The following is a 26,793-nucleotide window of genomic DNA, read 5'->3' as shown; positions in this document are numbered from 1 at the left end:
ACCAAACTGAGGGCTACTGTGGATCTGTGAGGCGAGCAAAATCCGCCAATAAGCGCAGGACCCATCAAGGTAGAGGAGGAACTTTGTCACAGCATACATAAACATATAAATCTGAATGAGGAATGGGTTTTTAAAAACAGTCATTACATTCACTTTCTATTTTCAGAAGAAGCTGGTAATGGCTGAAAACAGACAGGTAAAATTAACATGTAACGTGCACTCAGAGGCAAGCCATGATCAAAGCACTATTGATTCAAAACAAGGTACTCACAACATGTGACCTGCATGTTGTGCTTGTTTCTGTAAAATGCCATGCATCTACTCCCACTTTCTCCACAGAACAACCCCATACTCTAAGGGTGTAGCGACGCTGCAGCTGGGTGGGTAGCCAGACCAGCACAGGTAGACAGACACACACACACTAGCTCTGCTTGACCTAGCACACTACAAATTTCAGTATCACCAGGGGAACACTGATGGCAGTTTGGGCTAGCTGTCTGAGTTCAAACCTGCCTGGAATGCCAGCTGCCCATGCTATCTTGACTACATTCGTTTTAGCACACTTGTGCATGTCTGTCTACCCCTGAGATTGTGAATTGCTTGCTCTTCTGTATTCTGTGTTCGCTATCTAGTATGTATATATTATTTGTGGTTTGTACAGGCTTCTGGGGGGATTTTTTCACCCTGTTGTGTGGAACTCAACCTTTTGACGGTCTCTGGTTAGAGAACACATTAGGGTGTACATCCTGATTCTCTTTGAGATAATATGTAAATATTTTAGCAATAAGTTATTTTATGGTGTAACTTGAAATTGACAAGGAGGAAAGTGGGTGGGGTGGAGATTTCCCTGTGGTTCCAAATTTCCCTCAGGGGGCGTGGCTAAGGGCTGTGTGGGATCTCTTCTGTACAACATGTCAGAGTTAGTCTCTGAGATCAGAAACACAATGTGTTTCTTTGGCAACTACACTCTGCAAGAATCTGTCCTAGCTTTTACTATCTTGGAGTCCTGGAGGTGAACCTAGAGGAAGTGGCGTTGGGTACAGTATCCTACTGTCTGTGAGCTGATTTTTAATGAAAGCTAACCTTGGTTAGAAGGGAGATAAACTGAACTTCAGCCTTTACTACTAAAACACCAAAAATGTATTAACTTAGTAAAATGTCCATAGGCCACAGAAATAATACTTATTTAAAATAACTATATTATGCAATTTCAGCAAAGGGGAATGAAGATTTCTCAGCTACTGTACTTCAAACCAGGTAGGACCTTAATTAAATATGCTATATTGCTTACCATATACAATATAACTGTATAACTGATGTGCCTATTGGTTTCTGGGTTGATTTTAAGGCATTGGCTTGACTTATGAAGCTTTAAATGGCCTAACCTATCTATCCAAGACCCTGATGCAACAAACTTATTCACATGGGGAGACTCCTACTGATTTCAGTGGGGCTCAGTATGAATGCAGGGGTCTAGCCACAGGAGTGCAACTGCAGGATCAGAGTCTGACCACCACAGCTAGTGATATATGGGGATGCATGAGCTGGAGCCCCATTGATAGAAAGCTGAAAAAGCCTCACAGGGAGTTCTTCATTAAGGCCCCCATCTTTAAAAAACAATTCCTCTTCAGAGTAAAATAGAAAGAGATTGTTAACAGGGGAGGGTTGGAGTGAGGGAGGGATTCTGTTGTGGGGGGGGTTACATTATTTTTTTGTTGTTGTTGCTAGGTTATTGTTATCTAGGGTAACTGATGGATTGGTGGAAGTGGTTTATTTTAAGATTGTGTTTTGAAGGGCTGCAGGGTGCCCAGAACCTGCAATGGTTGTCTTATTGTAGAATAGTACAAATTTAAATAAATGAGAGGAGGAGCTGAAGAAATCCAGTAGAACATTGACTTTATGCAAAAGCCTTTTTTTTCTCTGGAAACTTGGGCTGAAAATCTGCTTTCGTCCCAAATGAATCGAGTTTGGTGGTCTAGTCTAGTCAACACTGAACATTTGCCAATATCTCAGAGAATGACATTCAACCTGGTTTGCAGGTTCCATTTCACTTCTGATATAAGACCAGGCCTGCAAGGGTGAAAGGATAAGATTGAAAGGTTGCAGAAAGTGGCTATTTTTAAAGAACATTTTACATAGAATAATTCAGGCTTCATTATACATAAAAAGGTTACTATAGGAACCTGGCAGCTATGCTATAATTAAAGATGAGTTCTTATTCATTCCTATTATAAATTCCAGTTTTCAGCATTTTATCATCTCGGCTATTTTGATTTCCAAGGTTCTATTATACTTGTTATATTTGTCCCAAATTCTTTATTTTTAAAATGGCATTAAAGCAATGTTGAGTTTTGGAGTGCTAATAAATATAATTTGGACTTAGTTTATGGTGTTCTCCCCTCTAAGCTTCCCCAAACCCTACACTTATCAAATTCAATATATTTGCTGCTGGACTGTCTTGTTCACAGTGCAGGCTCCCTTCACTGGAAAATAGGCTGCCTTAAATGTGATTACCCCTCTTGTTTCAAATGAGTACTTTGTATTTAATGAAGTTGGCTCTATTGTTTCCTCCTCATTTGTTTCATCTCTTGTTTTTTATGATCTAATCTATAACTCTTTGATCCACTGTTTCTGCCATCAAACTATAATTGACAAGTTGACTTTTATTTTTTGAGTTTTTCTTTAGCAATGATATAGCTTAACGATGGAAAAGAACAATCCCTGCCAACTATTCTTGAGTGGTTTTGAGCAATCTTATTTTTGAGTGCTTCAGATTACTGTATCCTTCCCTCCCCCCACCCCTTCTCTTCTGGACAGCCTAAAAGATCTCACAAGTAACGACTTGTCTAAGGGGTAGTTTAAAATGGATTGATTAGACATGCATTATTTAACTTGCAGTATGTAAGCCGCACTTTCAGCCTGCGTTATTGTGTACACACAGAGGCAGCTTGCTGAGTACTAAGCATACGACATTCTCTAGAGCATCCCATGGCTATTTTTTTTGCTGCTCAGCTGTGTGCATTTTGGGATTTTTCTTGCTCTGCATTGAGGGATGCATAGCAGAAGCCAGGCAGGTTTCCACGGGCTTCACCCCATGCTTCCTTTCTGATTGAGCTAGCTCTGTTTTTGAATTGCTGTCAGCCAGCATGGGCCCAACAATGCTCAGCAATACTACACTGGCAACTCAGAATAGGTAGAGGCCGCTTGGGCTGTATTTCAGCACTCAAAGCTGGACGAATTCAGAGATTTGAGCTGGCAAATGGTGTCTGGGTGCAAGGGGGTTCACCCGGCAGGACAGATGTGGGAAGAGGAAAGGAAAATAGGTGGGTGGGCACGGTGTCCTCCATGGCATGGGCCTAGATTTCTGGCCAGGAATTGGGCTCTGTTGCTCGCATCAAGATCCTCTGTCCCAAAGAGATCCTGGTTTTCTGGGGACAGCTCTTCACTGACCTCCTCATGCTCATCATCCAATGAATCTTACTGATCATCCTTTGGGTGGTGCGGGAGGTTAGCAGAGTGGGCAGCAGCATCCACAACCTTCCTGGGTTGGGCAGTAGGGTAATTGATCAAAATCTTGTCCAGCTCCTGAAAAAAGTCCACAGGTCACATTTCCCCTGCCAAATTTTTTCCTGGCATCCCCAGTTTGAATGTAAATCCCCCTGAGCAGCTTGCTCTTTATCCTGCACTAGTCAGCGTCCCAGTTGTGGCCCCTTGCAGTCATATCTATAGAAAGATCCTTATTCCGGTGGCTGGCCATAAGAGCTTCCCAGCCCGACACCCCTCCCCACCTGGGTATAACTAACAGCTAACTATGAGTCTCGGTATCTCTTACAATCCAGTGTATCGCCAATAAGCGCCACAAGAGAGTCACTGGTATTCACCTGATGTTAGTGTAGTGGGTAGTGGATTGAATGGGCACTTTGGAGAGCTTCAGCTAGAGGTGGACTGAAGCCCATGCATACGCCCATAGTAATGATTATGCTTCTTTTTAAAGGAGAAGATGAAGCGCTTCTTATTGCTTGTGTCTATGGCCTTGCTCACAACAGGTGAGTTTTCATTCACTGCATAACTCATCCATTTACAAACAGTAAAAAATGGTAATAAATTATTTAAGTATGATCATCCCATGCCCAAAGAACTGTCTGTATTAACTCATGGCAGGAGAGACTATGCAAAAACTTTAAAAAGAGAGAGCTTCAACACATTTATTCTTTCCATATTTGTTTTACATTCTTGCTGTTAATTTTATCCTATATTATCTTCCAGATTCTTCTGATTGCTTGGAATCTGAGCTTCCATTTTGCAAGCAAGTTCCAGGTAAATAACGCTCTTTAGGCAGTAGCCAGTTAAGGATGGGCCCCACTTGTGAAGGAAATGCCACAGTTGAAGTGATTGGATAATCAATTTGGGTTTGAAATATTCATTAGAGTAAAGTTTTTTGGCTGCAATCCAATCTCCAGTGGATAGGGATTTCTGAAAGTAGCACCAGCAGTTTCTTCAGAGCATGAACCTTTACTCATTGGTGTCTGACTGCAATCAATGAATGAATTCAAGGGTATGGAGCAGAGGGCTTTACTTGGAAAGATTAACTTTTTATGTTTGCAGATTTAGTGAAAAGCAGAGACATTCATGCCATTGAAATGGTGATGTATAACAACCAAGCATTGCTATTGTATGGATACAACCAATCCATGCAAACATGCAGCTACTCCAGGCAATGGAGTCTATAGCAATGGGGCCAGCTAGCATGACAATGTTAAAAGCTGAAGATTTTAGAATATTTGATAGAGAAAGACAGTGCTTCTGCATCTACTGACAAGTGATTGATATCTCATATCACAGCAATCAAAACAGTCTAATTTAGAGAGAGACTATTTTCACCACAATTGTTGGAACAACTGACATGCTGCTGTTATTAATGTTACTGTCACATCTCTAAGCCTTCATCGTGGACCAGGACCCTATTGTGCTAGACATTGCAAAAACAGAACAAAAAGATGGTCCCTTCCCCAAAATGCTTATGCTGTAGCTAGAAGATGAGACAACAGATGGGGAGTGCAAGGAATCAGCATGAAAGGCAGTTGTCTCAGCACCCCAGCTTAACCATTGTCCATTTTTTTGGTAGGCATCGTGGCAAAGGAGAATTTTGAGGAGGATAATGTGGTAGCTGTAGGGATGTTTACAGGGAGCTCCACCCAGCTGCAAGAAGCAGTGCGGGAGAAAGCACAAAAGTGCTTGTTTGAAAATAAGTGGCCAATGGAGACTGGCATCAAGAGTCAATCTGAGGCAGGAGTCAACAGCTTGATAGTGAATGACACACAATAGGTAGGGTGGGCATTGGCTGTGAAGGGACTTGAAAATGAAGACTATTAGCTTATTTTGGTTCCCCCTTCTCTCTTACCTCAATGGAGAGACGTGACATGGTCAAAACGCTGAGCTAGGAAAATGATCTTTGCAGCAGAATTCTGAATGGGTGTGAATGGGGGTAAAATTGCATTTGTCAAGGGCAGAGAGAAGGATGTTGTAGTAACTGAGGTGCAATATGATGATGCAATAGGGAAGGGGGAGCCAGTGTATGAGAGTTTTAGCTGTGTGGATAGATAGGAAAGGTCGTATCATAGAGATGTTATGCAAGATTTTGATGTGGCCTGGATGCAAGGCCCTAGAGAGGTCCAAGTTGAAGAGGACACCCAGGTTACAGGCCTGAGTGACCACCACAGGATTGTAGAGTTGAACACAGTGATTGAGAAAGGAAGTAGCAGAGAGGATTTGGGGGGTGAGGGGAGGATTAAGAGCTCTGCTGAAGCCATGTTTATCTTGAACTGACTGCTAGAGAGCCATAAGGAGCTGTCTGAGACACAGGCCAAGATTTTAGTTTGGACAGAAGGAGACAGAACTGGAGTAGAGAAGTAGTTTAGTGAGTTGTCTGCATAGCATTGGCAGTTGAATTTGGATCTGTGGATGAGATTACCCAGAGATAAGATGTAGAGTGAAAGGAGAAGGGGGATGAGGGACCAAGCAAGCCCTGTTGAACCCCCACAGACTGGGTCTGAGCTTTGGCTAGGAACCAGTCACTGAAGACTTTGGCAAGAGAGGTGTCGATGAACTGCAAGGGATGGAAGCCGAATTGAAGAGAGTCTAGGTTGGAACTGAAGGAGAAAAACTCCAGACAGTGATTTTTAGAAAGTGTGTTCAATGAGCTTACAGATGAAAGGGAGATGGGGCAGTAGTTAGAGATAAGTGAGGTCAAGGGTGGGAGTTCTTTAAGATGGAAGAGACTAAAGCATGCTTGTATTGTGAGGGGAAAGAGACAGAGGAGAGCAAGAGGTCAAGGAGAAGAGGGAGGGAATGTGCCAAGGAGGTTTAGAGAGGGAATGGAGTCACTGGCGCATAGGAAGGGTTAGAGGAGGAGAACAGATGAGAAACTTCTGCATTAGTTACAGAAGAAAGGAGGCTGGAGTTGTAGGAAGGGAAGGAAAGGTCACACTGTATGTTGTCAGTTTTCCCTTGGCAGAAATTGGCAAGATGTTGTGTGGCGAGAGAATGGGAGGCAGAACGATGGGAGGGGTTGAGGACAGTCAACGGTGGCCATTGGGATTGCAGGCATGAGATTCAATTAAATTGGAGAAGTGAGCTGTTTACCAATGAAGAAGCAAAAGTGAAGGAGGAGAGAACAAATTGGTAGAAGAGGAAGTCAACCCTCTCACAGAATTTCTGCCAGAGTTGATCTGCAAAGCAAAAGCAGAAGTTGAGAAAGAAGACGTTGGAGGTGAGCCAGGAATGACTTTGCAATGGAAGGGAAGAGGAAAAAAAAGCAAGGACAGAGGAGCGTGAAGTACGGAGAAAGTCAACAACCATATCAACGGAGAAAAAAGGCAGGGAGGAAAGGGCTGAAAGCAGACAGAAGTAATCAGTGCTGATGGATTAGAAGTAATGGAAAGGCCAAGTGACAGGGAATGAGAGAGGGGCTAATGGGTGATGTTGAAGACCAGGTGATGACTGGAGCGTGGAACTCAGCAACAGAGAGATCAGAAAGCAGTTCTTGGTGAATACCACGTCAAATCAGTTTTGACTCACTTTGGTGAGTCACTTTTTGGTGAGTGGGAAACAGAGCAGCAGGTGAAATGAAGAAGTGAGGGAGAGGAAACTTGCAGCTAAGTGGCTGGATGGATCATCAATATGGAAGCTGAAGTCATGAAGGTAGGTCTGACTCAGGATGAGGAGTGTGAGAGAAGGAGAGTCCTCTGTAAGAGAGGGCAGCTCCAGAGGCCATGTCAGATGAAGGGATTCATGAGCTGGAGGGAAAAAGATGTGAAAAGGTCATGGATGGTTGCAATCCTTTTAGAGATGGAGTGGGCATTCCAGAGACAGCAGGAGGGGGGATGGGTGTGAGACTGGGAATGGTGGCACGAAAGAGGAAGAGGTGGTGATGGTGGTGGTGGGGATGGGTGTGGGTCGTGTGGAGGGGGCCAAGGTTGGGGCAAATGTCACCAGTGATGAGGAAGAGGCAGCAGAGGAGGATGTTGCTGTGAGATCTCCCCCCTCCTCCCACCAGCACAAATCCAGAAGTAGGTAGATCTGGTGGGAACTACAGAGGAGTGGGGAAATGGAGTCAGGGGGAGGAAGGCGGACAAGGGATGCTGTGATTCAGAAGAGGCACCTGGCGAGAGCTGTGGCAGATGGATGAGAAAAAAGGCTATTGGAAAACATTGTGAAAATAATGCTACTGCAGCCCCCTCAGGCACATTGCCCTTCCCAGCTGGGGATGCAAGAGTAATCAGGCCAGGCTGCACCACTGGCGGTACTGGGATGACAGGCACAGCAGGAGTAGAGCAACCTGCTGGAACTTTCACAGCTGCCTCTCAGAAAGTTGGGGTGCTGAACAATTGTTTCAGCAAATAGGATTTTTCTGCCAATAAAAACAGTTCCAGCATAGAAGATGGACTCTGAGTACACAGTGTGCGCTGGGTGTGTCATTTTTGCTGCAATCAGCCACAGCTTTCCAGGCCACACATTTAATTCGGCATCTGCTGACTATAACCCTTATGAAAACATTGCTGAAAAATCTTGCTGACTAATAAAAAGAGGTTTCAAAGTGAAAAAACTGGGCCATTTCCCATTTGTCTTTTCAAAAGAGATTAGATCTCTGGTGGGAGGAGATACAGTGAAATGAAACTAGAAGTAATTGGATGAAACTGTGCAAAGGAAAATTTAAGATCAATAAGGAAACACTTGATAATGGGGAGCTTTATTTGACTGTAGAATGAAGTGGTGGGAACATCATTGTTTGAATAAATGAAAACTGACCTGGTCAAGGTACTGAGGAATGTAATGTACAAACAGACCTGCATTAGCGGGGAGAGGGATCAGCTGAGCTAATAGGCCTTGTCCATCTCTATTTCCTATGTTTCCAAGTTGCTCATTATATGTAATCACCTGCAAACTGAACGCATTTTTGTAAAGCCACCAGTAATAAGAGTCAGATGATCTCCTCCACTTGCACAAGCATAGGGGACTCTTCAACACTATGGCCAGTTCTTCCCGGACCCCATAAAAACCCCATATGCATCCAGGAAATTTTGGCTGGTGGGGTAAGGAGAAAGAGTTACTCTCTGCCCCTGAAAAGGTAACAGGTATCCGCACTTAAATTAATGCAGCATTAATTCAGACTCCACAGAAGACCTTCTCTTGGGTAGGGGTGCAGGGGGTTTTGTGCAGGTGCAGCGTGCTTGACCATTGACAGAGGAACAGATGCCAGCAAACAGCATGGAGGGGCTGGCTGTAGGATTCAAGCTTCCCTTCCCTGTGAAGCTTTAGGGCCACGGGAATTAAAGGCTGTACTCCCTCTCCACTTTGTGGTCCTAAAACTCCTTCTGACTGAAGGAACGGATGCCTGGGAATGTCACAAAGTCAAATTCATGGAGTTTTCCGGCTCCCTGCTCCTTCCCACAAGTTTCTCTGTGGGAGGGATGATCCAAAAATTTAAGATCGTGCTTCTGTAGGAAGAGTTTTCTAAAATACAGTGATGTGTCTCTGCTCTGTGCAGAAGAGAATAGAACTGATTCTTCTCTCATTTACTCCACTACAAATCAGAGTGCAACACCACAGAAGGCAGCAGTGCTCTACAGAGAGATTCTACTTACATTCAGTGTTTAACTTCCAAGTAATAAGATGCGTCTCAGACAGGGGTTTGGTTTTTTTTAAATCTGTGCAAATGAGAAAATGAGATTTGTACAATGGGGATTTGACTACAGTTATCAGGAAAACAGAACTACAGTTGTATCTTCTACATTTCAAGATCCTTATCCTCGTCTCTAAAGTTAGTACATTTACATTTTATTTTGGTGTCCGTTTATAAACTAGGGCGTGGTACCCAGGAACATAATTTCTTAATTCCTGTGAATTCACAGTTCATACACTGAAAAGAAAAAAATTACTACAATTTCTAATACTTAAGATTTCTGAAATATTGCGGAAAACCCAGGGGACACTAAAGACTAAAAAAAAAGTTCCTTTAAAAATACTGTCAGTGTTTGACAAACTGTAAAAAACACTAAATAAATTTTAGGTTCTTGAGGAAAAAATTAATCATTTTGTATACCAAGCCTGTGGTCATATTATTTATTAACTGATAAGTAAGAAACTGACATTTCATCCAGTATGCTAACGTACTGTAGTCCTAGTTAGCCTATTATTCTGAATTAGAAAACATCACTGAAAAATAACTTCAAAAGTACGCGATTCAGTAAATATATCTTCCAATGTTGGTCTCTTGCCTAATGTTACATGATGATGTAATGTATTAAAAGAAACTCCTACCCGTTTAAAGGTATGATCCTGAATTCCTTGTATGGGAGTTTTGGGTACACAAGGAATTCAGGTCTGGGCCATTACTGTGTCAATTATCAGAAGCTCTGTGTTTTCTTTAGCTGATTGGAATTAGCTTCAACAAGGTTTAATACTGGATGAACCATTGACATGAAGAGGGATAATTCTCTAATGTTTCCAGCAAGTTACCTGAAATCAGAATGCCTAAACTTCTCAGCTCTGCTCCTGACTTCATATGCTACCTTGTACAGATAGTCTAGGCTTATATTTTCAGAAGTGTCCACTAATTTTGCATGTTCAAGTATTTAGGTATCAAGTTAGACAAACAAACTACTGAAGCACCCCAAATCAGTGTCCGTTTTGAAAAACTTTGGTCTTAAGTTTTCCAATTCTTCCATTATTCATCTATACAATAGTCATAAACAATGCTTATCTACAACACAGGATGTCTATGAATAAATTCATTAAATATTTGGAAAGTGCTTTGAGATCATTGGAAGAAAGATGCTTTAAAATAAGAGTTAAGCAAAAATATTCTGCAAATATTCACTTGATTTTTTAAAAACTTACTTTAAATGACAAAATAAAATTTGATCAGTCATTCTCAATTTCTGGATTGGGACTCAGAGCAGCTGTTTGTTCTTCAGGTTATCTGGATCTATATTGTTTATATCCTTAAAGCTCTTGATTGCGTTAAGCAGACTATAGGCAACCAAAGGCCCTCAGGTAGTCATGTTGCCTCATTCTGCAAAAGCTGCAAATCTGCAAGTGGTTTTCTAAAGCAAAAAAAGTGTGTTGATATTGAGAATTCATGAAGATGTGAGTGCGGGTGGTGTGTTCCATGTGTAAAGGGACTTTTGCCCCCTTACTAACATTCAGTGGGGGTGTTTTGGTTGGCTAGCTCCCAGTAGTAAAAGGGGAAGGGTCTGTGGGAAATCAGGACCCTGAGACTGATAGTCCCCAGGAACGATGGGGAGAGGCCAATGCTCCAGGTCAGCCTGAATGACAGGGCAAGCAGGCTAATCAGGGAGTCAGGAGGCCAGGGAGGTCCCATCCTCTGTGTGAGCTGGATTTGCCTGGGTCAGACAGAGTGGGGCCAAGCTAATCTGGGGAGCAGAGCTGTGCCAGATCCAGAGGGACCAGAAAAGCAGCCCAGAGAGAGCAGACCCTGTCCTGGGAGCAGAGCTGCAGCCCCAAAGCCAGAGGCACAGCCCAGAGAGAGCAGACTTGCCCTGGGAGGAGAGCTGCAGCAACCAGAGCCAGAGGGGCCAGAAAAGCAGCCCACGAAGCCGGTCAGTGCTGGGAGCAGAGTCACAGAAGCAGCCTGCAGAGCAGACCTGTCCTGGGACTGTGTGAATTGGTGTAGCAACCAGAGGCAGAGGGGCCAAAGAAGCAGCCCAGGGAGCTGGAGACAGAGCAGCAGCAGCAGCGCTGAGACAGAGTGGTGGAGCTGGGGCTGGAGTGGTCCAGAGCTGGGTGTGGTGAGGAGAGCGAGGGGGACCCTGGGCAGCAGGCCCAGCACAGGGAGACGCCTCAGCCAAGAGGCTCTGCAGACCAGGCTTGGATCGTAACCCCGACAGGGCGGGGGCGACACTGGGAAGAAGGGTCCTACCGCTTAGAGCCTGAGAGCGTGTGGCCACCACCAGCGCAAGTGTCCAACCCATAGCATCCCTACAGCACAGCCAGAGCCTGAGCAGGAGGCCTGGGACTTACAAGGAACAGACTGTTAACTGCCCGGACATTCTAGAGACACTGTTTGTCATGTTCCCTGCCACAGAGCGGGTGGATGTGTTTCCTTTAACCTTTCCCATTTTTCCTTATTCTTTTTAAAATTAATTGTTGATTGAATAACTTGCATTTGCTTTAACCTGTATGTAATGGTCAGTGGATCAGAGAAGTGCCCAGTGCAGAGAGTACCCCGGAGTGGGGACACTCTAGCCCCTGTACTAGGTGACCACAGCAAGGTTGGGGGTCGACCCCCCAGGAATTCTGGGCCCAGCCTTGTTGGGGTTACGAGGACTGTGCCAGACAGGAGAGTGGAAGGGGAGGGAGGCCACTGGGTAAAGGAAGTGGGAGCGAGGACTCAGATCCTTTCGCTAGCCCACTTCACCGGTGTAGTGCAGAAGCCAGTTCCCCACAATAGTGGGACTATTCCCCCACTTACATGTCTTAAATAAAAGGTAATGGCTAAAACTTTTGGAGATTGTAAAAGCCAATCTTGACCTACTTCTGGCATCTAGATATCAGCTGTAAATGGAGGGCAGCTGTGTGTTCATCTCCCCCCAACTCTGGGAGTTAACATTGCTGAGTTGGAAATGCAGAACACGCACTGCAAGCAGAGTTCAGTAATGGAATCTGTGTGCAAAGAATGCAGCTACATTAGCTAGCCCTTAAGGTAATTTAAGGAGCATACAGTGTGTTCCAATTTTTTTAAAGCAGAATACACAATCTAAATTTTAAACAAGTGTGGAAGTATTTCACAGACCCATAACATGCTGTTCAGTCAGACAGCAATAAGTCTTTGTTACCAGAGAGAAGCATGACTAATGGGTGTAAAGAAAGACTAAAAAAGTAGGAAATGCCATAATTCAATAGGCCTATATTTTTATCCAGCCTCATATCCTACTGTTTGGCAATGGTCCTTAATTAGATTCTTAAAATAAGACATCCAACACTGGTCCCAGTACAGATCCTTGGGGGATCCTGCTATTTACCTTCCTCCTCTGTGAAAAATGACCATAGATTCCTACCCTTTGTTTCCTACCTTTTAACCAGTTACTGATCCTTGAGAGGAAATTCCCTCTTATCCCATGACTGCTTACTTTGCTTAAGAGTCTTTTGGGGGCTTTGGCAAAGGCTTTCTGAAAGTCCAGTTATACTATATCCACTAGTTACCCTTGTCCACATGTTTGTTGACGCCATCAAATAATTCTAATAGATTGGTGAGGCATATGATGGAGGGTAGGCATAGGGTCCAGAGTGACTTAGACTAATTGGAGGATTGGGCCAAAAGAAATCTGATGAGGTTCAACAAGGAAAAGTGCAGCATCCTGCACTTAGGAAAGAAGAATCCCATGCACCACTACAGGCTGGGGACCAACTGGCTAAGCAGCAGTTCTGCAGAAAAGGACTTGGGGATTACAGTGGATGAGAAGCTGGACATGAGTCAGCAGTGTGCCCTTGTTGCCAAGAAGGTCAACGGCATATTGGGCTGTATTAGTGGGAGGATTGCCAGCAGATTGAGGGAAGTGATTATTCCCCTCTATTCGGTACTGGTGAGGCCACACCTGGAGTATTGAGTCCAGTTTTGGGGCCGCCACTACAGAAGGGATGAGGATATATTTGGAGAGAGTATTGCATAGGGCAACAAAAATGATTAGGGGTCTGGGGCATATGCCTTACAAGGAGAGGCTGAGGGAACTGGGGTTATTTAGTCTGCAGAAAAGAAGAGTGAGGAGGTATTTGTTCGCAGTCTTCAGTTACCTGAAGGGGGGTTCCAAAGAGGATGGAGTTAGGCTGTTCTCAGTAGTGTCAGATGACATAACAAGAAGCAATGGTCTCAAGTTGGAGTGGGGGAGGTCTAGGTTGGATATTAGGAAACACTATTGCACTAGGAGGGTGGTGAAGCACTGGAATGGGTTACTTAGGGAGGTGGTAGAATCTCCGTCCTTAGAGGTTTTTAAGGCCCAGCTTGACAAAGCTCTGGCTGGGTGTTGGTCCTGCTTTGAGCAGGGGATTGGACTAGATGACCTCCTAAGGTCTCTTCCAACCCTAATATTCTATGACTTATACTGTACAGTTTGCTCCAAAAACTCCTCTACTCGCACCTCCATCTGGGACAGTTCCTCAGATCTGTCACTTAAAAAGAAGGGCTTGGGTGTGGGGTTCTCCCCCGTATCCTCTGCAGTGAAGACCAACGCAAAGAATTCATTTAGCTTCTCCACAATGGCTTTGTCTTCATTCAGTGCTCATTTAGCAGCTCGATTGTCCAGTGGCCCCACTGATTATTTGGCAGGCTTTCTGCTTCTTAAACTTTTTGCTGTTAGTATTTGTGTACTTAGCTAGTTCTTTACATTCTTTCTTGTCTTGCCTTACTATACTTTTACACTTGCCAGAGCTTATGCTTCTATTTTCTCTTCCTCAATGGGATTGATTTCCAATTTTACACTTGCCAGAGCTTATGCTCCTTTCTCTCTTCCTCAATGGGATTCATTTCCAATTTTTAAAAGATGCTTTTTTTGCTTCTAACCACCTCTTTTACTTTGCTGTTTAGCCTGGGTGGTATTTTTGGTCCTGTTACTTCATTTTTTATTTGGGATACACATTTATTTGAGCCACTTATGTTTTTAAATAGTCTCCATGCAGTTTGTAGACATTTCACCCTGATAACTGGTTCTTTTAATTTCTATTTAACTAGCTTCCTCATTTTTGTATACTTCCCTTTTTGAAGTTCAATGCTATGATGGTGGGTGTCTTTGGCATTTCCCTCCCCCCCCCCGCAAGGATGTTAAATTTAATTACATTCTGGCTGCTGTTACCAAGCAGTTCAGCTAGATTCACTTCTTGGACTAGATCCAGGTTTTCACTTAGTCCTGGAACCCACCAGGAAAGAGGCAATTCTTGATTTAGTCCTAATTGCTCCAAGAAGCAGTTATTTAATGGGTCTAGAAACTTTGTCTCTGCATCCCAATCAATGAGGATAACTGAAGTCTCCCAGTATTATTGCATTGTCTGCCTTTGTAGTAGGGCAGTCAAATTATTTTAAAAAATAATCACAATTTATCATGAGATTAAAAAATAGTCACGATTAATCACAGTTTTAATCACACTATTAAACAATAATAGAATGCTAATTTAAATTGACTATAAATATTTTTGGATGTTTTTCTACATTTTTAATTATATTAATTTCAATTACAACACAGAATTCAAACTGTAGAGTGCTCACTTATATTAATATTGGTTAAATATTTGCACTGTAAAAAAGATAAAAGAAAGCATTTTTCAATTCACCTCAAGCAAGTCCACTCAGTCTTACTTCTTATTCAGCTAATCGCTAAAACAAACAAGTTTGTTTACATTTGCGGGACATAATGCTGCTCGCTTATTTACAATGTCACCTGAAAGTGAGAACAGGCATTCGCATGGCACTGTTGTACCCAGCGTTGCAAGGTATTTTGGTACCAGATATGCAAAACATTAATATGCCCCTTCATGTTTTGACTTGTAAGTTTTAAAGTTTTACATTGTTTTGTTTTTTGAGTACAGTTATGTTAAAAAAAAGTCTACATTTGTAAGTCTTTCATGATAAAGAGATTGCACTACAATACTTGTATTAGGTGAATTGAAAAATGCTATTTATTTTGTTTTTTTACAGTACAAATATTTCTAATAAAAATATAAAGTGAGCACTGTACACTTTTTGTACTGTTTTAATTGAAATCAGTGTATTTGAAAATGTAGAAAAACATACAAAAATATGTGTAGTAAATTTAAATTGGTATTCTATTATTGTTTAACCGTGCAATTAAAACTGCAATTAATTTTTTAATCTAGTTAATTTGTTTTGCATTAATTGCATGCATTAACTGTGATTAATTGACAGCCCTAGTTTGTAGCATCTCTAATTTCCCTGTTCATTTCAGTCACCCTCACCATCGTAGTCAGGGGTATATTCCTACTGCTATACTCTTATTGTTCAAGACTTGAATTTCTATCCATGGAGATTCTGTGGTACACAGTTTGATTCATTTAAGATTTTTTTACTTTGCCTGGGTGCTTTTTTTCACAGTTAGTGCCACACCCCCACCAGCACAACCTGTTTTATCATTCCTATATATTTTGTACCCTGGTATTACTTCGTCCATTTGATTATCCTTATTCCACCAAGTTTCTGTGATACCTATTACATCAATATCCTTATTTAATGCCAGGCTCTTTAGTTCACCCATCTTACTATTTAGTCTTCTAGCATATGTGTCAAGGTCCCTTCCCCACTCTGAACTCTAGGGTACAGATGTGGGGACCTGCATGAAAGACCCCCTAAGCTTATTCTTACCAGCTTAGGTTAAAAACTTCCCCAAGGTACAGACTTTGCCTTGGCCTTGAACAGTATGCTGCTGCCATCACCAAGCATTTTAAACAAAAAACAGGGAAAGAGACCGCTTGGAGACGTCTTCGCCCCCAATACCACCCCCCCTTTCCTGGGGAAGGCTTGATAATAATCCTCACCAATTGGTACAGGTGAACACAGACCCAAACCCTTGGATCTTAAGAACAATGAAAAATCAATCAGGTTCTTAAAAGAAGAATTTTAATTAAAGAAAAGGTAAAAGAAGCACCTCTGTAAAATCAGGATGGTAAATACCTTACAGGGTAATCCGATTCAAAAAGAATCCCTCTAGGCAAAACCTTAAGTTACAAAAAGACACAAAAACAGGAATACACATTCCCTCCAGCACAGCTTATTTTACAAGCCATTAAACAAAAGAAAATCTAACACATTTTCTAGCTAGATTACTTACTAACTTTACAGGAGTTGTAAGACTGCACTCCTGATTTGTTCCCGGCAAAAGCATCACACAGACAGCCCAAACCTTTTGTTCCCCTGCCTCCAGATTTGAAAGAATTTTGTCCCCTCATTGGCCATTTTGGGTCAGGTGCCAGCGGGGTTACCTTAGCTTCTTAACCCTCTACAGGTGAAAGGATTTTGCCTCTGGCCAGGAGGGATTTTACAACATTTTATACAGAAAGGTGGTTACCCTTCCCTTTATATTTATGACAATATGTATACGTAACACCAACAGACCCTGGTCATCAGCAGGCAGGATTGAATCTGGGACCTCTAGAGCTTAGTGCATGAGCTTCTACTGCATGAGCTAAAAGCCATACGGCTATTAGCTAAGGCTGTAGAGCAGACTCATTAACTTCTCTCTAAGTGGTCTTGGTGCCACTAGATGGGACAGCACTTGTACATTGTCAATATTCAGTTGCTTACCTTCATGTGTTCTATTTAAATGGGAATCTTACATTTGACTGTTTCTCAGTAGCTCCTATCTGAATTTCACCAACTTGTCTCCTACCCTCTTTACTAGGATATAGAGTTCCCCTTTTAATAAAAATTCCTCCCTTAGGGATGTCTCTGCCTGAACCATGTTCTCATCTGTACCTCTTGGCTTTCTCCCACCCCTTAGTTTAAAAAATCCTGTATAACCTTTTACATTTTACAAGCCAGCAATCTTGTTCTCTTTTGGTTTAGGAAGAGCCCATCTTTTCCATAGGCTCCTCTTTCCCCCAAAGCCTCCCCAGTTCCTAATAAACCTAAATCCCTTCTCTCTCCGCCATCATCTCATCCAAGCATTGAGACCCTGCAGTTCCGCTGGTCTTCCTGGCCCTGTGCTTGGAACTCTCTTACCCAGCAGCCTCAATTTGGCCTCCACGCCCTCTCTCCTACCTTTACCTATGTCATTGGTACCTACCCTGTACTATGAACGTGGGCTCCTCCCCAGCACTACACAAAAGTCTGTCTAGGTATCTCATGAGATCCACAACCTTCACACCCAGCAGCCAAGTTCTCCTGCAGTTCATCATGCAGTTCTCCTGGTCATCACAAACCTAGATATCTATATTTCTATTAAGTGAATCCCCCATTCTGCTACCTGGCTCTTCCTAGTTATTGGGTCCTCTCCTTCAGTGGGAGCCTCAGTGTGAGGGGCTATCATGACATCATCTAGAAGGAGGTCCCAGCTATGGAATCATTTCCCTCTACTCCAGCTTGACATCTGCTTCCCTGAGACTTTCATCCTCTTCAGCAGTACAGACGCTGTCAGACTGGGGGTGGGACCACACTATTGTGTGTCTGAAAGTCTTGTCTATGTACCTCTCTGTCTCCCTTCGCTCTTCCAGTTCAGCCACTCTGGTCTCAAGAGTCCATACTTAGTCTCTGAGGGCCATGAGTTGCTTGCACCGAAAATACACACATGCCACCTGCCCACAAGGCAGGTAATTGTACATGCTGCATTCAATACAATAAACTGGGTAGTTCCCTCTGCTGCTGGACTTCTGCCGGTATTATTTTTACTCTTGCAAGGTTTGTTTGTGACCTAAGTTTAGAGAATGTTAGGTGTAGAAGAGTGTTTTTGTTTGGTTTTTCTCCTCCTTTCTGTGTTTCTTTTCTCAAGGGTTTTCTGGCATAGTTAGGTTAAAACCCCTCAGCCTCCTCTTCCTGCCACTGAACTGTCTCTGCTGCCAAACTCTCCTTGGTAATTCACTCTGTCCCACTCTGCTTGAGAGCTGGACCTAGAAGGAACGCCTCTCTGAACTCCCTCACATAACTCCCCTGTTTGCTGCTACTGGTCGCTTAGGAGCTGGCTTTTTAAACCCCTGTTCTTACTGAGATAGGATCCCTTAACAAGGGCATGGAGCTAAAGGGCTTAGGGATCAAAGAATAGCACGCTAGAGCCTCATTAGTAAGCTCTCAGCCTAGCCTAGCCGGCCACTTGGCTCAGCACATAGCCTCCCACAACAGACCAGACCATGCTCTAAAATGTACCTAGTTTGTGTTGACGTAGTTCATTTCAAACAACTCTAAGTTAACATGAACTAGGTACATTTTAGTATATACCAGCAGGGTCTAGATGTGCATTTACCGCACAGCACACTGGTGTGCTTTAGAAATCACACCCCTCTGGTGCTCTTTGTATAGACAAGCCCTAAAGTGGTTGGGTTTTAAGTAATTCCTGATTGTAGTACTAATTGCATCGATGTCTGCTTTGCCCAAACACTATCATTTTGACAGGAAATACCACTGGTTAATTAAGAAGTTGTATCCCATTTCAGACTTGTTGCCTCTTTAGTTTGAGAGTTGTCTTCCTCTTGTTAATGGGGGGTTATAAATAGATGTCCAAGATAGTCCTTCACTATATAGTGTGATTGCTTATTTAGTTTGCTTTCATTTTGCAGATTGGCATGGCGAACTGACTTGCTACACAGAGAGAAAAATAAGTCTATTTTGCTCCTGGTTGCCTGTCCCCTGTGCTCCAAAAACCACTACTTATACAATAATTTTAAAGTGGTAAGTTTGAAAGACATTTCAGAAAGTCTGTCATTGTTGCTTGATGTGATTCTTTCTGTCCTGACTTAAGTTCTCTCTCTTATATTAAGCATGCCATCAGATTCTAGATAGTTAAACGCTGAAGGTCAAAGTCTTCCCTCGGATTTGTACTTACATGTAGTACCCACTGATTTCAGGGGGAACTGCATTTTAGAAACTGATGGGAGAAATTGGGGTGGAGGATGGAAAAAGATTCAAGACAGGTGAGCTAGTAGGCAATGCAGAAGCATATAGGACCTCTGCATAGATGGCTCTGGCCTCCACCAGTTTATGTATCTATCTCAGCATTTCCTATAGAGTCCACCACACTAGTATCTAATTTCAGTAAGGAAAGGAATTAACTGCTCTGCTAATTCCACAGGGGAAGGTGCAGGTGACCATCCCTTCCTCGTTAGGGACAAATCAATGGAAACTCCATGAACACAATCTCACAGGTTTCCTTGCAAAGGTTCTTCCTCCTTTGGGACAACCTGCCCATGTTTGTTTGTTTTGTTTTGTTTTGTTTTAAAGTAATAGTAGAGAGCAGCAGTACAAGTTGGTAGTTGTACTGGGGAGGAGGGGGAAGTAGCAGTCTGAACTGTGATGTGATTTTTCACTATACTGTGTGGGTTGACATGTACACCATTTGCTGTTTACATTTACAAGAGCCGTGATTAGGAGCACATCCTAATGCTGAGTAAATGGCTGTGCAGTGAGGAATTCCCCTAGACCCACTGGGGCCAGCGAGCAAGAGAATCATCTCTTACAGGCTGGAATGGCAGTGGAGGTGCTTGATAGCTGCAGTGCTCCCCACTGACTCCTGCACTCTCCCATTCTGTGGGGAATGGTGGTGGATCCAGCCAGCTCTACTCCAACTCCTCCCCTGCCCGACTCAGTCTACAAAGCGCCTCTGTTCCCTGGAGTGTTAGGAACCCTGTTGGAGCACAGACCTGTGTTGAGAACCCATTGCACTTGCCTTGCCCCAGCAGAAGCACCAAATCTATTGCACTTCAATTGGGGCACTCTGTAGCTGTGCAGAGCAGGCAGGTCTTGCCTATCATTTGCCTCACTCCTGGCTGAATGTGTGTTTCTATATACATAGTGTATATGTCTTTAGCGACCTCGTGGCCAAGATGGAGTCTGCTCTGCAGGCAGCTCTGGCCAAGAGATGGCGGGCGCAGGAATGCAGCAGGAAAAATTCCCTCCACCCCAGGGGCACCTGTTCCAAACCCCCCCAGAGTGAACACGCACACCCACAGGAAAAGTACAATGGATATAACAAAGGGAGATATTTATTTACAGAGGGATTAGAGGAGAAAAACAACAAGGGGAAGTACAGGGGGAGCAGCAGAACAGAGTTGCATCCAAACCAAGGCCCCACAGGCCCAGTGGTGGCACAGTCTGAAAGGGCAGACACTGAGCAATGTGTCTGCACACAGAGTTCAGGAGTCCTGAGCAAAGTTCCAATTCAATGATGAGTCTTGGGTGCTCCTGGTCATCTTCGGTGCCAGTGAACTTTCCCCAACAAATCCCTCCAGTACCCTCTTCTGCTGTTCTCTGCAAAGCCACACAGAGCGACCATCTCCCCACTTAACTAGCTAGCAGCCTCCCTCCTTTCTCCCAATGCAGAGTCACAAGCCCCAGTACTCACAGCCCCATGCAGCTCTGGGCAGCAGTGATACTTGGTCCAGCTCCGGCCTGTCCTTCTCGGGCGATTCCTCCCTGGCACAGTGCTCCTCCTGGCTCCCATCCTGGGGTGTCCCCGTTCGGCCGCCCTGTTCTTCCGAGGCTTCAGGCAGGTTCTCTCTCCTTCACTTTGTCCAGGGCGTCCCGGCTGAAGCCCTTCTCTTCCTGCGCTCCAGAGCCACACGCCCAAGTTTCCCTCCTTTCTCTCACTGCTCCCCCTCCCCACTAGGAAAAAGATTTAAAGGGGACATACTCTCTAAACCCCAAAGGGTTACATATGTGAGTATTCCAATGGCTCCAGAAGGCCACAGCCATCGTCAGGCCCCATTTTGCTAGGTGCTGTACATACACATAGCAAGAGAGAGATCCTGGCCTGAAAAGCTTACATTCAGAACAGAGAAGCCAGATGAAGGGTAGAAAGAAGAGATTCAGCATACAAGCAGAAGACTGAGAACCAAGGCACAGAGAGATTGTGACTTTTCCAAAATCACACAGAGAGACTGTTGCAGTGATAGGATTTGATCCAAGGTCTCCCGAATTCTAGTCCAGTGCTCTTAACAAGAAAATATTCTTCCTTTTTATGGGTTTTTAAAAAAGCATTTGCTTACGCCAAGCTGAGGACATTATTGCTTTCTGCAATTAACATCAGTTGGAAATTGGAAGAGTACTGTATATGATTTAGCGGTCATGAAGGAAGAGATTAAAGAAAAACCTTACACAGATGCTCTAGCTGTGCACTCAAAAAATCAGACTTAGAAGATGGGGGAGAAAACCTTCAAACGTTGTTCATGTATTAAATATTGCATTGTGACCACGTACTGAATTCTAAAAAAGCTGGTAGGTAAGTAATATCACTAGCCATAAAATAAATATTCCATTTTAAAAACAGTGTTGAGATGGTGCACCTTAGCTGTACAAAGTCTTCTGTCCTCAGTGTACGGGAAAGGATGTATAACCTTTTAGGGGGTATGAAATAGGATGTTCCCAGACTGTCTATCTTTTTACCTCCCATTTTTGTTTACATGCCAGGAAATTATATTAAAATCTGTGTTTAAGTATCATTAAGGCTCCATAGTTAAATCACTCAGAGGTCAGGAAATGCCAAAGTAAAGGTTTGAACATAAAGTTATTCTTCCCCCTTGTGTATATGCAATTATAATGCAATTTTTAGTTACATCACATACTATTTCCCAAATAATGCCCTATACTATAATATACAATTATTTTCTACAGCCATGGATACACATGTAACATTTACAGAACTTTGTCCTACACTGTGACCATCAGGCAAAAAGGGCCAAATCCTCAGCTGTGCTGGGGCCACTCCACCCACTTTGATTTCCCCAGGATAGGAGAGTCAGTGGGTTGTTCAGAGACACCACAATGGCTCCTGCACCAATCTCCCTTCCTGGTCCCACCAGTGGAGTCATGGCTACAGTAATGGGATTTCATGGAGGCAATTCTTGGATGCCTCAATGTCCCATAGGAGCTATTGACAGCTAGCACAGTTTAGGGCAGTCTTCAGACTGCTCTAATTTATGCCAGGGAACTAGCTTGGCACTGAGCTGGCTGAGGTAAGTATGGCACATGATACCTTTCCATTCCTCCTCCTGAAAAGCATTGAGACCATAATGTATGAAAATCATTCCTATACCAAGTATGTGAAAGAGTTTGATCCTGAGGACAGTGGCAGTTGAGAACCCTCTGATCTTGTAGGTTTGATCTGTAACTAAATAAAGGTTCCTGTGGAGCCCTGCTCAGTCACTCTGCACCTGACAAGATTCACCATACAAGGTTGTGGGAAAAGTGGTATATCTGAGAAACCATGTGATTCAGATATGTGTGGAGGCAGAGTTAACCTTTGACTGTAAAGCCTCAAGTGTTTGTAAAGTTCAGGTAGAGAATCTCAAAGTAAGGCTAGCATTATTTTATTTGCATTCATATTCAACAAAAAATGCATGTCAAATTTGTAAAGACACTTAAATCTGAACAGAAATAGAATTGCTTGGTTACCAGCGTTACATTCATTGGTCTGGTTCAAATGGATGGGTCTGTAGTGATAACTGGGGCCTTGTGAGCCTAACTGAGGGAAAGTAGATAAAAGTTTATGAAGTATCACAATAAATTAACAATAAATGTTGATGGAAAAAGGTGCAAAAGGGAGTCAGATTAAATTAATCTAAACAAAAAGGCCTAATGATATAATTCAAGGACTGTGTTAAGATCACATCTGGTAATCAAGAAAAGTGTGGGACCAGAAATCAAGGAACCAAAATTGATGTGTTTGAAGTGAGGCCTAACAGAATAATGAGGGGGTGGGCTATTCTTCCCATTACTACTTTTTGGATTCCTCAAAAAGATTTTTTTGGGAAAGCTAGAAATAAGTGAAAGATGAAAAAACAAGCTTCTCCATCATTTCTGACCACCCACGGTCTCCTGGGACTCCAAGATCCACTGTGACACGATTGGGTCTTTTTCATCCTAATCTTGAGAGATGTCCTGACCAAAGAAAGAGAGAGACCCAGATGACACTGCCACCAGTTCTGGCTAAATTCCAAACAGCCTTCTCCTTTTGCCTTCTGTTTAATAAGAGTTGTGCAATTAGAAAGTTGGCAACCCTAAAACTAAACACTCTAGCTCCACCCCTTCCCAGAGGCCATGCCCCGCCCCCTCGGTCACTATATTCCCCCTCCTCAGTGGCTTGCGCTCCCCCACCCTCACTCACTGTCCATCTGGGGATGCAGGCTCTGGGTTGGGCCTGGGGATGAGGGGTTTGGGATGCAGGAGGGGGCTCTGGGTTTGTGGGGGGCTCAGGGCTGGAGTAGGGTCTTGGAGTTGGGGTTGGGGCATGGGCTTACCTCAGGTGGCTCCCGGTCAGCAGCACAGTTTGTGGGGGGGAGGGAGGGCTGAGGCAGGCTTTGTGCCTGTCCTGACTCCACGCTGCTTCCCGGAAGTGGCCATCAGGTCCAGCTCCTAGGCAGAGGCGTGGGAGGCGGCTCTGTGCACTGCTCTCACCCGCAGGCACCGCCCCAGTAGCTCCCATTGGCCGCGGTTCTGGGCCAATGGGAGTGCGGAGCCAGTGCTCGGGATGGGGGCAGTGCACAGAGCTGCTGGCCGCTTCTGGGGTGCACCGCAGAGCTAGGACAGGTAGGGACTAGCCTGCCTTAGCTCCGCAGCACCGCCGATAGGACTTTTAACAGCCCAGTCAGCAGTGCTGACTGGAGCCACCAGAGTCCCTTTTTGACTGTGTGTTCCGGTTGAAAATCAGACACCTGGTCACCCTAATAAGAGTCTGGTTTAGCCAGCCAAAACTGCAACAAACCCAAAGAGACAGTTAAAAGCAATGTCCTAAACAGCCCAGCACTGGTACAAATTTGCCAGATCTTGAAGTGGCTGATAGTGTGCCTTGCCTGTATTTTTTCAGCAGTGAGATTGCAAGGAAAAGTGAGCACCAAAGACAGAAGCTGCATTTTCTGTCTTTGCTGTTTTCTTCTTTCCCTGTTCGTACGCGGTTGTCTTGTTTTGTTTTCTAGGAAATGGGATTGGACATTAACAGCGACAACACCTGTTTTTAAAAATCTGTTTGCCATGGTACTAAGTAAGCTGAGGTGACTGAATTCCAAGCCTGAACTTTATTTAAAATTGTTTAATATTGGACAATAACAGGGTCATGTTAACACCACTAAGTCTTTGGGCCCATATATTCCACCAAAATTAATGCAAGTCTACACCTTTGAGATTGCCTTTTAAAGTTATTGTGTGTGTTCTAATTGCCCCCAAAATTTACCAGTTGTCATATTGCTGCTTTAATAAGTTATAGTTCAATAATGTTTATTTTAATGCTCTTTGCCTCAAGGGATAAAATCCTGAGATGTTTTGAAAGAACAACAACATCAACGTCCATCACAATAGAACGAAAATTCCTTTACATGAATCGTGCTGTAATTATTTGGGTATCAGCAAATTACTCCCATGAAAGCTATGTGAAAACAAAGAACATCTCCATTATACCCAGCAAGGCAGGTACAGTGCTTCTAATATGGTTCATTATTTGTATTACCATAGCATCTAAGATGCAATAGTTTGGCTAAAAGTACAATATAATTTTATTAAAGTATGGATTTTTTTGCTAAATTGTAACTCTCAGTATACACTTCTTACCACCAAATCAAATAGTTAAACCATAATTTGGACCTCTGGGGTGAAATCCCCACTCTAGTGACATACATGTGGGAAGGATTTCACACCAGGAATGTTTGCTAGACTGTAAAGGAGCAATATCCAGAAACATACATCAATACACACACACACACACACACACACCCTTAGGCTCTTATTTTGTTTGCTGGCTTTCTGAAGACAGGGCTGGTTCAGCATCCTGTGTTTAAGGAAATCTATATAGTTAGAATCTCTGTGTGTTGAGAGACCTTTTCCAGGTTTCGGTCTGTTTCTTGGCCAACTAAGAGTATGTCTACACTTTAAGAAAACGGGGGGCGGGGAGAAGCCATGGCAGGGAGTCTGAGGTCAGATCTACAGACTCTGCTCACACTACAGTGCTTAAAAATGGCAGTGTAGACATTCTCGCTCAGGCTTAGAGACCCATCCTCCTTGCTGGGTTTCAGACGCCCAGAGGGAACATCTATACTGCTATTTGTAATGTTGTACTGCCTGCACAAGTCTGTAGACCCAGGTTCTGAGTGTCACTACAGTGGCTTATTTTGGGGGGGGGAGTGTAAACCTACCCATTGGGTAAGACCAAATCTGATTCAGATTTGAGCTCAAGTCCCCCATCCATCCACACACAAATCAGTCTGACTTGGATCAGCAAACTTTCAGGACCTGGGTCCTACAACCCTGCTACAGGGCTCGGTCAGAGCCAGAGTATCACTGTGACTGTAGTCCAAGCCCTGCCATTTTGCAATATTGACTCAGCTCAAACGGTAGACCCAAGTCAGACAGTCTATGTAGTGCAATATGGACACATTAACACAGCTGAGACCTGGGCCCAGCAGTTGTAAGTCCAGGTTTACAATGCAGTGTCCATGCTCAGGTGTAGGCTTGGACACCAAGCCTGGATCCCACAGACCTGGGTTAACAATGCAGCGTAGATATACTTAAGTTAGTTACACAATAATTTTATATAAAAGGAACTACCTGATTACAAATGAGATGTCAAGTCCTGTTCTTCTGATTAGGTGTTTATAGTGCAATTCACCATGGTATCCAAAATATTGATCTAATCCTCAAGCGCTGCCCAAAGACTGAGTGAGACTTTGGTCATGGGCTCTTCTAGGAGACATGGGATTGGAGGTGGAGGGAGAACAGAGTCCTCACTACTACAGCACCCTACCAGAACCAATGCACAGCCGCTACTCTAGCCTCTGGTGGGGGTCTTTGGCCACTTTACATGTGTTAGGTTATGTCTACACTTTGAGCTGGAGATGTGATTCTCAGCTTGAGGAGACATACCTATGCTAGCTCTCAGTGAGCTAGCACGCTAAAAATAGACAGTAGCCCTGACAGTGAGAGTGGTGGGAGGTGCCGAGTTCATGCCTGTCAGAGATGCTAGATATGTAGTCTGAGCAGCTAACCCTTATCGCCACTTGCGCTACTGCAACTACATTCTATTTTTAGTGTGCTAGCTAGCTCAGGTACTTCTGCTGGAGCTGGAATCACACCCCCAGCTCAAAGTGTAGCCATAACCTTAGAGAAAAAACAACAAGTAGTCCTTGTGGCTCCCTAGAGACTAACAAATTTATTTGGGCATAAGCTTTCGTGGGCTAGAACCCACTTCATCAGATGCATAGAGTAGAAAATACAGTAGCAGATATATACACACACAGAGTACATGAAAAGATGGGAGTTGCCTTATCAAGTGGGAGGGTCAGTCTAACGAGACAATTCAATTAACAGAAGAATACCAAGGGAGGAAAAATCACTTCTGTAGTGGTAATGAGGGTGGCCCATTTCAAACAGTTAACAAGAAGGTGTGAGTAACAGTAGGGGGAAATTAGTATGGTAAAATCAGTTTTTGTAATGGCCCATTCATTCCCAGTCTTTATTCAGGCCTAACTTGATGGTGTCCAGTTTGCAAATTAATTCCAATTCTGCAGTTTCACTTTGGAGTCTGTTTTTGAAATTTTTTTGTTGAAGAATTGCCACTTTTAAGCCTATTATTGGTAACCAGG

At 43.6% G+C, this 26,793-nt stretch overlaps 1 protein-coding gene across 1 annotated transcript; it reads left to right on the top strand.

Moving 5' to 3' along the window:
• The first annotated feature begins 965 nt into the window (after positions 1–965).
• LOC144265089 (uncharacterized) lies at positions 966–25,874 on the top strand. Its single transcript, XM_077817306.1, has 7 exons — positions 966–1,037; positions 1,215–1,257; positions 3,995–4,046; positions 4,267–4,317; positions 18,790–18,901; positions 24,462–24,628; positions 25,801–25,874. Exons 3-7 carry the CDS (start codon positions 4,001–4,003, stop codon positions 25,872–25,874), a joined length of 450 nt encoding a protein of 149 aa, XP_077673432.1. The 5' UTR covers positions 966–1,037; positions 1,215–1,257; positions 3,995–4,000.
• Positions 25,875–26,793: the final 919 nt, after the last annotated feature.

The sequence above is a fragment of the Eretmochelys imbricata genome, chromosome 5 (assembly GCF_965152235.1).
Source record: "Eretmochelys imbricata isolate rEreImb1 chromosome 5, rEreImb1.hap1, whole genome shotgun sequence".
Lineage (NCBI taxonomy): Eukaryota > Metazoa > Chordata > Testudines > Cheloniidae > Eretmochelys > Eretmochelys imbricata.
This window is presented reverse-complemented; position numbering and strand designations above follow the sequence as displayed.

Bases quoted from the DNA above. Each gene is read 5' to 3' on its own strand.
- LOC144265089 (XM_077817306.1), top strand. From the start codon at position 4,001: ATGAAGCGCTTCTTATTGCTTGTGTCTATGGCCTTGCTCACAACAG. The intron at 4,318-18,789 runs GTAAATAACGCT...TTCATTTTGCAG, and splicing joins ATTTTGCAAGCAAGTTCCAG to ATTGGCATGGCGAACTGACT. The intron at 24,629-25,800 runs GTACAGTGCTTC...TCTTCTGATTAG, and splicing joins CATTATACCCAGCAAGGCAG to GTGTTTATAGTGCAATTCAC.